Here is a 13,269-nt window from a genome sequence, read left to right on the forward strand (position 1 = left end):
GGAGAAAGGGTTGTGTAAGTGACGAAGCAAATCTTGTTAGATCAAGAAGCGAGATTTGTCACGCGTCCAACAACGGATGGATGAGCGAATTAGTATTCTGAAACAAATCTCGCTGGATGAACCTGTAAAATTTGTCACACATCCAACACCGCATCATTTTTTCAAATAAATCTCGCTATCTAAATCTCGCTGAACCAAACAGCGAAACTACATCTGAATCATTCTGCGAAATATTTTCTTAAATATGGTATTGTTTAATATATTATTTTATATTAAAAAAAAAAAAGATAAACTGAGAACAAAAAAAAAGCTCTGGTTAAATAAGACAGGCATCAGTTGGGTGCTCCAAAAATCGCATCAGCTATTATAAAATAAATAAGAAATGGATGAGAGCATGGACTAGGATTCCCTCTTCCCAAACGAATGGATAGAAATGAACCATTGGTCTATACTGCGTCCCACGTACCCTACGCTCAGCCTCTTGAATCTGACACGTGTCATCCAACTCAGATATGGACCCACCAATTCCTGCTACGTCATCCCTTGCGCCACCAAATCCCCTATTTATGTATCTTCTCTCTACTAAAATTTTCCATTAATTCCAAGTTCTCATCGCATCCGCAGAGAGTAATCAATCCACTTGTGTCTGTCACACACTCCTTCCTCTTCTGCAGAGATGAAACCCTACGCAGCACCTCTCTGTTTCACCCTCCTCTGTTTCCTCCTCCGCGCTTCGGCAGACCACGACGGCGTCGATGGCCGCACCAGCATCATCTTCACTACGCTGGGCAGGTCGGATTACGCCTTCGACATCTTCTCCCTCCCGATATCCTCAGACCCACTAACCATCGCCAACGAGCTCCGCATCACCGACGGCGAGTCCGTCAACTTCAACGGCCATTTCCCCTCTGTGTCATCATCATCATCGTCAATTTTCCCTCAATTGCGCAATCAAACCCTAGTCCAGAGCCCGGCCACACCCGATCTCCAGCTCGTCTATGTCACGGAGCGAAACGGGTCTTCCAACATATACCTCGATGCAATTTATTCTGATGCTCCGGTGAACGTCAGAAAGCGATCTGCTCTTCAGGTGCAGGAGCGAGTTCAGGTTCCCCTGTTAGGGAGCGAACAGAGCAAAGGGCGTGTTTCCATGAAGGATAAGCCGAGTTTAACGGGTGAGTTTCTGGTGTACGTTTCGACTCACGAAAACTCGGGAGTGCCCCGGGCGAGTTGGGCTGCTATATACTCGACTCACTTGGGAACCGGGGTGACTCGGAGGCTGACGCCATATGGTGTGGCGGATTTTAGCCCTGCGGTGTCGCCGTCGGGTACTTGGACGGCGGTGGCTTCTTACGGCGAGAAGGGTTGGGACGGCGATGTTGAAGAACTCGTTACCGACATCTATGTTTTCAGAACTCAGGACGGGTCAAGCCGAGTCAAGGTCGTGCAACACGGCGGGTGGCCAACTTGGGCTGACGAGTCGACTCTGTATTTTCACCGGAGAGGCAGTGATGGATGGTGGAGTATCTACAGAGCGGTTCTTCCTGATAACGGACCGATTCACGCCGGGTCGGCTCTAATAAAACGAGTTACCCCGCCGGGTCTCCACGCTTTCACTCCGGCCGCCTCGCCAGGTGACAAAAGCTTCATTGCGGTGGCTACGAGAAGACCCAGTTCAAATTTTCGCCATATCGAGCTCTTTGATCTTGTCTCAAACCAGTTTAGAGAGCTGACTCGTTTCATTTCGCCTCAATTTCACCACTTTAATCCGTTCATCTCGCCCGATTCGACCCGAATCGGGTACCACAGATGCAGTGGCGCCATTAATGGAAGAAAAAGCCCCCATCTCTTCCTCGAAAACCTCCAGACTCCATCACCGGAAGTGTCTCTCTTCAGAGTCGACGGTTCGTTCCCTTCTTTCTCACCCGCCGGCGACCGGATCGCCTTTGTTAAGTTTCCGGGCGTTTACGTCGTGAACTGGGACGGTTCGAACCGGCGAGAGGTCTTCTCCGGCACCGCCTTCTCCACCTCTTGGGACCCGGTTCGTAAAGGGGTCGTGTACACTAGCACCGGTCCTACATTTGCATCCGAAAGCACAGGTGTGGATGTCATCTCCATCAACGTCGACGGCGGCGACGATCCGAGCTACACAAAGTTGACTACAGGTGGTCAAAATAATGCCTTCCCATCCCCTTCGCCGGACGGGAAATGGGTCGCCTTCCGGTCGGGTCGGTCGGGTCACAAGAACCTCTACATAATGGACGCCGTGCATGGAGAGAGAGGTGGGATCCACCAATTAACAGAAGGGCCGTGGACGGACACGATGTGTAATTGGTCACCGGATGGCGAGTGGATCGCTTTTGCGACGGATCGGGAGAACCCGGGTACAGGGAGCTTCGAATTGTATGCAATCCACCCGAATGGAACCGGGTTGAAAAAGGTTGTTCAAAGCGGGTTGGGCGGGCGGACCAACCACCCGTGCTTCAGCCCGGATGGAAAGAGCATCGTGTTTACTTCCGACTATGCAGGCGTATCCGCAGAGCCCATATCGAACCCGCACCACTACCAACCCTACGGTGAGATCTTCACTGTGAAATTTGATGGTTCTGATATACGCAGATTGACACACAACTCGTATGAGGATGGGACCCCTGCTTGGGGCCCCACATTCATCAAGCCAGAAGATGTAGAGCAGCCAATGAGTGGGCTAGGGTGCTCGTTTGAAGATTGTCACTGGCTCAAGGTCAAGGGGGCTCCGAGCCAAGGTGTGGGGGGTGCACCACCCTTGGTGCCCACCCTGCCTCGATGTGTTTAGCTATTCATATTCTGGTTATAAGCCCCGACTGCAATGTAAGTATCACTTTACCTTGGAGTCATAGTTGGAATGGAATGACGTAAAAAGGAATAATATGAAAAATGAAAATGATAAATCTGTTTTCATTCCATGAATTTTGTAAAAAGTGCTTCTTGTTTTGGTCTGTAGAATTGAACTTCCGCAATGAACACGAGCAAAAATATTTGCTGTTGTAGTTTTTCACTTCCTCTAGTTATATAGCATCTATTTATAATCTATTTATGTTTATACATGTTTGTCATGGTTTTTTATTCCACCTATTTTTCAATCCATTTCATTACAGCATATCAAACATTGTCAATTTTGTTTATGAATTCTAGCTCCGTTCCAATGTACACCAAACATGTAGCAAGTGTTCTTCACTTATACGCATGAGCAGAGTTGTGTTAGTGTACTTTTTTTTAAGTGAGAAGTTGGAAGAATTTGAACTAGGAGAAAATCTGAACTAGTTGATAATATTGTACATTATGTTCAATGAGATGGAGCATTCAACTAGCCTATGAAATGTTAATCACACATTATCATAAGAAAATTGTTGAGAAGTAAAAATGATCAGATTCCATCGCTAGGAACTGAAGTGAAGCTCTGAGTAGATTAGTGCATATTAGGTTGAAACAATTCTGGAGCCCCCTACTTGCTTAGGTTGTCGAAAAACTCCTTAGGTATTGAGGGAGGGCAGTACTTCTTCGCCACAAACTTGTACTGATGCAAAGAAAAAACATATTATAGATTAGATTGGGATAAAAGAATGTCAACCGAGAGAGAGAGAGAGAGAGAGTGTGCTTACTTTGTGCTGACTATACTTCTCCCTTATTGCTGGTAAGGTGGAATTGTCAATGTTGAGGCAAAGTTGATGTAATGCCTCGACACAGTTGCGCAAATCAGATGGCTGGTAAAGGGTGTAATGCTGTAAGGTAGAATTCTGTACACAAACAAGTGGGATTGAGTTATTGCTTTTTAAAAAGCCCCTGTATACTTAAAACCAGCATAATCTGTATGGTGTTTGCTCAATACATACCCAGGGTCTCTTTGTCGGGGAAATTATAAATTTGGCCAAGAAAATGGAAGCAGCAGAGATGAGAGAAGGAGCATAACAAAGCATGCTGTACTCTAGTAGAGATAACTCTGCAATGTAATTGGCCAAACACTCTAGCGGCAATGATGGAGCCTGAAGAAAAAGGTGGAAATATGTGAAGTTAGTTTAGTCCAAATGAATTTTAAAATAAATAAATGAATGAATAAATAGAGGAAAGGGAACATCTAGCAGTAAAAGACTGATACCTGTTCAATCACTTGGGCAGCACGTACAAATCGCCTGAATGAAGTTGTAGTGTCAGTGAATTGGATGAAATTCAATACCTAACACAGCTTGAAAGACGAAAGGGATGAGGTGAATGCAAGAACAAGGAGTCATTACCGTAAGAAGCATTTTGCTGTTGGGGCTGTCATCTCAAACTTCAGGTAATTCAAAACAGCGGATTCCATTTGCAAAACCTGCCACATGCCATACCATTTAATGCTTATGCAAATTATGAAGCATAGCTCTACTTGCAAACCGACCTAGCCAGTGCATAAATTCAGCTCAAAGAGAGGGAAAGAAATGCCTACCTCCTCCTTAAAGTAGGTGTTATCAGTTATGTAACAGAACTCTTCCACCTGTGGTGCACAAATCTCCTCGTATTTGCTGGAAACATTAATTGTTTTAGTATTAAGGTTGACATCATTTCCAAATTAAGTTTTCAGAGAGAGAGATTATAGAGATAATAAAAGGATGGAAAGGGGAAAAGTTGTCCTCTTACGCAGCAATCATCATGCAGGCAACTCCAAGCAATTGTAGCCGTTGCCTATCCATTATGTTCCCAGAAAGAAAACGATCAATATAGTTTACAGTCAAAAATAATGTATCAGGAACAAGCCTGTACTCCTCAGCAACCTGCAGCCAGAATTGGATGTTGAACTGAATAAACATACTTTCTTGTGATTTCACCAGATGCAAAGCAGAAACAATTACAGATTGGCTGGCAGTAATGTATTCCTATAGAGTGTTGACAAAAACATCTTTGCTAATCGAAGGGAAAATCTTTGCCCCAAGATGCAAAGTTTAATTAGAAATGTCCCTTGAAAGCACCACCATTGTGGCAGACCGGAAACCAGGCATGGTGGCAGGGGGTTCAATTTTTTATCCCCAAAAATAATTTACCTCCACAAGCCAATCGACTAGAATTGCGCGCATGCTGGCGTTTATGTCTTTCTGAATCCTTTCCATGAAATTTGTGGAAGGCCTTTTCTTTGCCTAGAGTACCCAGAATAGATCCATATCAGATGAATAAAAGTAAAACATCAAGATTTATGAGCTGAAAAAATTATATTCAGCAACTAAAACTGCTTAATAATGCAGCATTTTTTAAAGAATCTCACACACAGTTAATGTTTTATGTACTATAACCCTGCCATATGGACAACCGAATATGTTCAACTAGAAGCTGCCAAAGGCAACAAGACTATATGGCAAACAAATGTGTGCTCAGATATCACATTCATATCTAGCATATAATTTCTCACAAAATAATTATGTGGATCCAAGAGAGGATATCCCCAAGAATTGGATGATTCTAACCAATTGTTGTCTTTTGTGCTATGTTCTTTTTAGCTCCATATTTGATTTCCACAAAAACTTGTTCATTCAAAATGAACAAAAATATTTGACGGAATTCCCAAAAAAAGAGTGCGCGTGTATTTAAAAATAAAAATAAAAAATATTTATCTCCACATGGGAAACCTAATCGGTAGTCTAAATAGTGGCTCAAACCCTCTTTATATTTATTAAAGGATAGTTGATATAATCCTTTTAGCCCATAATGATTTAAAATAGGATTGTGCTTAAAAAAAATCAAGATTTTCAAATGAAAAAGACGTGTAAAAGATACAATTTACTTACTGTACACTTGATTGAATCACAAACCATTCAATTAATGTAGCAAATTGTAAAAGTTTATAAATGCAAGAAGAATTTAATTAAGCAAATATTCTAACATAGTAGAAACATGCATGATATCTCAGTTCATCTTGTATGCATAGTAGAAAGTGACTATGCTCCCGGCTAATGTATCAAACAAGTCATTCAACCCAATCTGTGAGACTTTAGTCTCATATAAGTATGCTAATGTGTAAATTTAAATGCTTGAGCCACTAATATGAGGCGAAAAAAAAATCCTCTGAAGACACTGATCGCAAACACAACAAGAAAGAATAAATGGGTAAGATTCAGCCTACAGTTACAGGGAAGTGTAGAACCTGAAACATAATAGATGGTATATTACATGTACAAATGGGAAATATATATATATATTGCCTCACCTCAGATGCGCGCAAATGCCTGTAAATATCGCAAGCAATGGTTGCACAAAGCTGTGGATCCATGAAATTGTTATCTATATTTGCTGTTTTATCATCTATTTCCATCTCGGCGTACATGTCTCTACTGCAGATAGTCCCTGTAAATCCCAAACGAAAAACTTCAGCCTAAGGGGAAGATGAGGAAGACAAATTCCTTCAGTTCACAATACATGGCAGCGAAACAATAACTCATGGTCCACAATTTTCCATGTTCAAAGCTTCTGTCATGAACATGAAAAATGGCTGATGCTTAATCAAGAGAAAACTTATGCAGACAACAAAAGCAAAAACAATGGACAAGGAAAAATCCAAGAGAAAAATCTAACCTGCTGTTTCTAGGTCCTCTGATATGCAGAGATTGCTAAAAGCTTTCCTTTCAATAGAAACAACGGTAGAAACATCATGACTATCGCGATATTCAATTTCTGGACTCTTGAACGAATCACAAATGGACATTGTCTCATCCAAAGAAGCTGACACTTCATCCGACCGACTTGGTGACACATCTATGCTGCAGGGGACTGAAGGAGTACTAAAACTAGGTGCACTTTCATTTTTCCTGGCAAGTGTTGTGTCCTCATGGGAAACAACAATACTTGATTTCACATTCAGGGGAGCAGGCAAAGTAGTCTGGGAAATGCTTGTATTATGAGTTGAAGTTGATGGTTTCTTCTTTGTCTTCTGTACTTTTGCTGAACATGGTACCTTCACATTTAAAGAACTTGATTAATCATCTCCCAAAGTATCAAGAATGTATGTACCTCTAAGACTGAAAGAAGTAAAATAAAGTGAAACACAAAATCTGCACAACAGTGATTTAGAAGAATCTATTAAGACAGTGTTCCCAATTCATTTTCCACGGCATTTGAGCACACTGGAACATTAAAATTAATCATTCGGGGCAAATATCAAGTCATTAAATAAAAAACGTCAATAGATTCTTTAGAATTTACTCATTTAAGTATTCCACATAGAATGGAAGATTCTGCATCAATTTAAGGCCGAAATGATTATCCTACTATTTCATAATAGCTATTTATCTGGAATTTTAACCATTAACATGTAGCAAAAAGACTTACCAAGGAGAAAGCAAATGTAAAAACGATGTAACTTTAACAACATCAACAACTATGATTGCTTTGACAATGTGCTGTTTTTGTAAAAACATTAACCTTAACCTTATGTTTGGAAGAGGGTTCGGATTTAGATTTATATTGAATTTGAAAAAATTGTAATATAGAATGTATTGAAATTTATTCAAATCCACCCAAATATAAATTCAATGTTGGAAATCCATAAGCTCAAATATAGCATAACTCTATATTTAGAGGGATCTTAGACTTGAATTTGTATTGGATTTAGATCAAATGTAATATAAAATTGTATCAAAATTTGTCAAAATCCATCCAAATCTAAATCTAAGGTCCGAGATCAATACTCCCGAATGCAACATAACTTTATATTTGAGAGAGACTTGAATTTAAATTTGTGTGGATTTGGAAAAAAAAAAAAAAAAGTAATATAAAATTATATTGGATATTGTCCAAATTTATCCAAATCCAAATTTGTGGCTCCAAATCTATACTCCAAAATACAAGTCAAATTTGAAACTTTAGTCAATATAATTTCATGGCAATGGCATAATAAATTTGCAAGAACATAGATGTATCAAATATTTGTATTGCAAATATCTTATTTGATGTCAAACGAAATTTAAACATAAATATTTCAATTTTTTAAATATGAGAAAAATAATTCCAAAAAAGAATTAGATAAACGTAAATTAACCTTCCATTCCCCACATCAAAAATAAGTTTTGATTGATAGACAATCACCAAGGACCACCTAGGTGAGATCTAATTGTTTGCGTATAAACTGTTTTCTTTCAACTAATTTTTATAGGCAGCTCACAAAAAATATTTACTTAAATTCTTAGCATACAGGGAAAACATTATATTAAACTATCCTTTTTTTTTTTTAAATGAGCTGAAGAAAGTAGGCCGCTAAAGAATAAGGAGGCAGTCAAGCCTGCTATTGATTCTTCTTCAATCGTTTATCACTTATGCATCATATAGACACCTCCAATGCACATACTGTTCCATACAATGCTGAGAATACATACATACATACATACATACATTTATTGCATATATATATATATATATATATTAAAAATAATAGTACCTTCCATTTATTGCATTTTGTCTTCTTATGACCAAAATTTTAAACATTTAAAGAACTCCAATACCATCGAAAGCGCGAGCACAACAGATGAAACAAACCAAATCTTTTTTGAACATTTGAAACTTGAAAAGTGTTGTATATTTTCATACCCAAAAATATAACGATATCAAATATGAAAGACCTAAAAATATAAAATTTGAAAATAAAAACAAAAATAAATAATAATAATAATAATAATAATAATAATAATAATAATGAATTTTCCACTTTGCAGGAAATCATTAATCGAGAAAAATGATGGTTGAGGTCAAAGAATCAAACAAACCGTGGTCGCTGGTGCAGCCGAGCTCCGAGCTGCAGCATTCTGAGAAACATTGTTGTGATTGGTGATGTTACCCAGAGGCGGCCTTTTCTTGGCCAAGTGCGGCAGGACCTTGCCGAGATTGTCCGACGACGGCGCAGCTTGCCGCTTCAGCAAGGACGTCGATGAAGACATCGATGAACGGCGATTCTGGGTCGACATAGCTTTATTAAATCCGTCGACCTGCCTCTGTTCTCTTCAGCTAAATTAAGAAACCAATGAAGAAATTAACAGAACGAATCAAACGCAGCAACCCCAGACCCCAGATATAGTACTTGGAGACAGGAGCTTTTGAACTGAATGAACAGTGCTCAGTGAGATGGAGAGGAGGGGGGCATGGATTTGGGGTGCGTGTGGAGAAGATATTAAATAGTTATTTATTATACTTTTTGAGCGGGGAAGGGGGTTGATTTGAATTGAAAAGATGAGACTGGGAGATCCTGACCGTTGATTCAACTGGGTAATCGTTGGGGGACTACTGGAGCGGGCGCAGAGGGGCCCACTCTCTCAATTTGAATTTTTTCTTTGATTTTTAAAATATTGTCTGCATTCAAGCATCAGTCTCTCTCACACTCTCATTCCTTCTAACTGATTTTACCGGCTAGTCATTTGGTTCCCAATGTCACAGGCGGTGAGGTTAGACTTTCCTGCCACTTTCAAATTCAAATTCAAACGGTCACTTCTTCATTTACTAGAGTCAGATGTAGGGCGACACCGTGCGTCCACCTTACAACACTATCATATTTCAATGAACTATTTCTATTCAAATGGAGGAAAATGTTGTAAGTTTCAAAAAATTACAAGCTTGTACAATATCTTTTTTCATTTTTTTATTTTCTTCTTTTATTTAGTTTGATATATAGGATATTTTATTAGTTATTATGTAAGTTTCAAGTGTCTTTTTATTTTCTTGATTTTTCTCTGTCATAAGTGATGGTTATTAATAAATTTAGGACAGAACCGCTATGTAGGTGGCTTCCGATTTTTTCCAAAATTTAAAAAAAAAAAAAGTCAATTTATTTTTTTGATGCCCTCTTTAAGTTACTCCCCTTTTTGACAAAATAAAATTATAAATTACCCTCAATTTTACTCATAAGTTAAACTCCATCTAATTTTTTTAAAAATAAGTATTTGTTTTAAGATTAAGTAGTATTAGATTTTCTTGTAAATGGACATCTAGTTCAAAAATTACTTTAGGCAACTACTTTTTGTTTTATGGAAAATAAGTATTTTCTAAAAAATTATTTTTAAAAAAAATATATTATATCTTAAAAAGTATTCGTAATAAGTAATCTTGAACTATTTTCAATAAGTATTTTTTTCTAAAAAAGCATTTTTGTATAACTGGTCATGGATTTAAATTGAAGGAAACAATCTTTATACATGTAAGGTAGGAGTAAGGTTGAGTACATTATAATAACCTACCCTCCTAAGACGGGAAGTCTTGGAGTTTTTTTCGTTTTTGGTTTTTTTTTTTATTAAAATATTAAATACTAGTTGAGTGGAAACTTTATTTCCTACTTTGATGCATAGGCAAAACTTGCTAAACCATCCATGGAGTGTTACATGATGGACGAGAGAGACAAAAGGTGATTGAATCTGGCGAGTTTTGCATGATGGACGAGAGGGAGAGAGAGAGAGAGAGAGAGGCAAAGGTGATTGGACATTGGAGGCATGACACTTGTAATTAAAATATACTATAAAGTTATATTAATTTTTAAAAAATATGTATACACAAAATTAAATTTAAATACTAAAATTTATACTTAAAAACACTATATTAATTTTTTTGTGAGAAATTTAAATTTTGAATTTCACGCTATATAAAATTGTATTCAAACTTATTCAAATTTACACAAATTTAAATTCAAAATTTAAAATTTATATTGTTAAATACAGGTAAATATATTAAAATCTTAAAAATAAAATTAGAATCTCAAAATTATAAATATTGTATTAGGATAAAAGATGCTAATCTTTGAGTTTTTTCCTTCCTTGGTTTTTTTTTATATTAAAATATCAAATAATGATTGAGTGTGAACTTTATTTCCCACTTTGATGCATAAGCAAAATTCACTGGTCATCCAGCGAGTTTTGCATGATGGAGGAGAGAGAGAGAGAGAGAGAGGCAAAAAGTGATTGAACATGGGAGACACAACACTTGTAAATAAAATATATTATAAAATTATATTATTTTAAAATATATATATACACAAAATTAAATTTTGAATTTCGTATATTAATTTTTTGGTGAGAAATTTTAAATTTTAAATTCCGTATTATATAAAATTTTATTAAAACCTATTCAAATTTACAAAAATTTAAATTCAAAATTCAAAATTTATATTTCTAAATACAGGTAAATATATAAAAATTTTAAAAATAAAATTAGAATCTCAAAATTATAAATATTGTATTGGGATAAAAGATGTTGATCTTTTCTTAGATTTTAAAAAGTTCCTAAATCTCTTTTGAGATTTTGAAAATCTTACAAACTTCTGTGGATATTAAGCTTTGAAACTCTTATAACTCTCAAAAATTTTATTTTATTTTTAGTAAATAAAAAGATAAACATTTTTCTTTTTGAGACATTTTGTGAGGTCTATAAAATTTGTAAAGTCTAAAAAAAGAATTTTTATGATTTTTTAAATCTAAAAAAATTTATACTTTTTTTTTTTGTTAAATTTCAAAAGAAGTCTACCTCTTTTACTCATGAAGAGAAGATCGGTATCTTTTATCCTAATACAATATTTATAATAACCATCATGTCCAGGCTATTCCATATAGTTTCTTCATATCTGCTCTTATCATTCTAATGTGAAGCTACAATGATTCTAACTTATTTTTTCAGTCTATTTTGCAACATTTTTTATTAAAAATATGAATAATAATAATAATAATAATAATTATTATTATTATTATTATTATTATTATTATTATTATTTGGCATTATGCACTTGTCAACAATAGTTTTTATTTTTTATTTTCAAATAATTACAAAAAAAAATGATATCTTGTTTTTCAAATTTTCAAAGGTCCTAAGGGTTTGAAAGATTAGAGAATGCTCATGGGGGTGAAATGGTGGAGGGAGTCTCTAGTTTAGGAAATCATTGTAGCTTCACATTAGAATGGCAAGATAGATATGAAGAAAGTATATAGAATAGCCTAAAAATGATGATTATTATAATATTGTATTAGGATAAAAGATATTGATCTTCTCTTCAAGACTAAAAGAGGTAAACCTCTTTTGAAATTTAACAAATAAAAACGAGTATAATTTTATTTTTTTTAGATTTTAAAAATCATAAAAAAAAAAAATTTAGACTTTACAAATTTTACAAACCTCACAAAATTTGTCAAAAATACAAATATTTTATTTATATTTACTAAAAATAAAATAAAATTTTTGAGAGTTATAAAAGTTTCAAAACTTAATATGCACGAAACTTTGTAAGATTTTCAAAATCTCAAAAGAGATTTAGGAAATTTTTAAAATCTAAGAAAAGATTAACATCTTTTATCCTAATACAATATTTATAATTTTGAGATTCTAATTTTATTTTTAAAAATTTATATATATTTACATGTACTTAGTAATAAAAATTTGAATTTTGAATTTAAATTTGTGTTAATTTTAATAAGTTTTAATACAATTTTATCTAACATGAAATTCAAATTTTAAAATTTCTCACAAAAAAATTAATATAGTGTTTACAAGTATAAATTTTAGTATTTAATTTTAATTTTGTGTACATTTAAAAAAAAATTATAGAGACCCGTATAATTATAATAATAAAATAAAAAGGGAAAGGAGAGAGAAAAGAAATTGAATTTAAGGATTCAATGGGAGTCTTGTCGACGAACATGCTTGAGGGGATCGTCGACAAGGACATGTGTCTTGTCGATAAGGAATTACCGAGAGGCTATTTTTAGCTCTGAATTTCGTCGACGAGAAATAGTCATTCGTCAACGAACTTCTTTCGTGGCCTTGTTAACGAAGTGACGTGCCTCGTCAACGAGTGCAAGTATATAAATAGCCTAAACTCGATTTTTCTATAGAAATTACACGAAGAAACCCTCTCTCTCTCTCTCTCTCTCTCTCTCTCTCTCTCCTGTTCGTCCCTTCCCCCTTCTCTCTAAGATTCTGGGCCGAATTCTTACCGATTCGACTATCCGAGACCATCATGACATTGCTGGGAAAGTTCTCTTCAAGTCTACTGGAGTGGATCGTTGGTGGGGCTGACTTGAACTCCATTCCAAATTCAAGGTAAGGCTTTTTATTTAGTATTTGTCTTTCCCACAGTTGTAGGAAACGTAGTACTCAAAGAAATACTGAATTTTTGTTCAAGGAGATATTGTTTTCATGGTATTGAACGGGGAGCCCTGTGGGTGTAGGACTAGACATTGTAGGGACTTTTCAGTAGTCAAGTAAAGGAGTAAACTAAAGACTTAATTTTCCATGAAAATTATTATT

At 35.8% G+C, this 13,269-nt stretch overlaps 2 protein-coding genes across 2 annotated transcripts; one reads left to right on the plus strand and one right to left on the minus strand.

Moving 5' to 3' along the window:
- Positions 1 to 594: 594 nt before the first annotated feature.
- On the minus strand, positions 595 to 9,148 carry LOC131161474 (cyclin-A1-1-like). Its single transcript, XM_058117256.1, has 11 exons — positions 8,760 to 9,148; positions 6,577 to 6,955; positions 6,212 to 6,348; positions 5,055 to 5,147; positions 4,654 to 4,787; positions 4,463 to 4,538; positions 4,272 to 4,348; positions 4,136 to 4,169; positions 3,873 to 4,022; positions 3,642 to 3,776; positions 595 to 3,556 (listed from the first exon to the last, which is right to left on the minus strand). The coding sequence occupies exons 1-11, from the start codon at positions 8,955 to 8,957 to the stop codon at positions 3,485 to 3,487; spliced, it is 1,485 nt and encodes a 494-aa protein (XP_057973239.1). The 5' UTR covers positions 8,958 to 9,148; the 3' UTR covers positions 595 to 3,484.
- LOC131161473 (uncharacterized) lies at positions 677 to 3,070 on the plus strand. Its single transcript, XM_058117255.1, has one exon. The coding sequence runs from the start codon at positions 677 to 679 to the stop codon at positions 2,813 to 2,815; it is 2,139 nt and encodes a 712-aa protein (XP_057973238.1). The 3' UTR covers positions 2,816 to 3,070.
- Positions 9,149 to 13,269: the final 4,121 nt, after the last annotated feature.

This window comes from Malania oleifera, chromosome 8 (assembly GCF_029873635.1).
Source record: "Malania oleifera isolate guangnan ecotype guangnan chromosome 8, ASM2987363v1, whole genome shotgun sequence".
NCBI classification, from domain to species: domain Eukaryota; kingdom Viridiplantae; phylum Streptophyta; class Magnoliopsida; order Santalales; family Ximeniaceae; genus Malania; species Malania oleifera.

What these genes read in the sequence shown, in the direction of transcription:
- LOC131161473 (XM_058117255.1), top strand. Translation starts at nt 677, where the DNA reads ATGAAACCCTACGCAGCACCTCTCTGTTTCACCCTCCTCTGTTTCCTC.
- LOC131161474 (XM_058117256.1), bottom strand. Translation starts at nt 8,957, where the DNA reads ATGTCGACCCAGAATCGCCGTTCATCGATGTCTTCATCGACGTCCTTG. An exon ending in AGAGGACCTAGAAACAGCAG is followed by an intron (nt 6,349 to 6,576) that starts GTTAGATTTTTC and finishes TGGGATTTACAG; the next exon opens with GGACTATCTGCAGTAGAGAC. An exon ending in GGCATTTGCGCGCATCTGAG is followed by an intron (nt 5,148 to 6,211) that starts GTGAGGCAATAT and finishes TGGGTACTCTAG; the next exon opens with GCAAAGAAAAGGCCTTCCAC.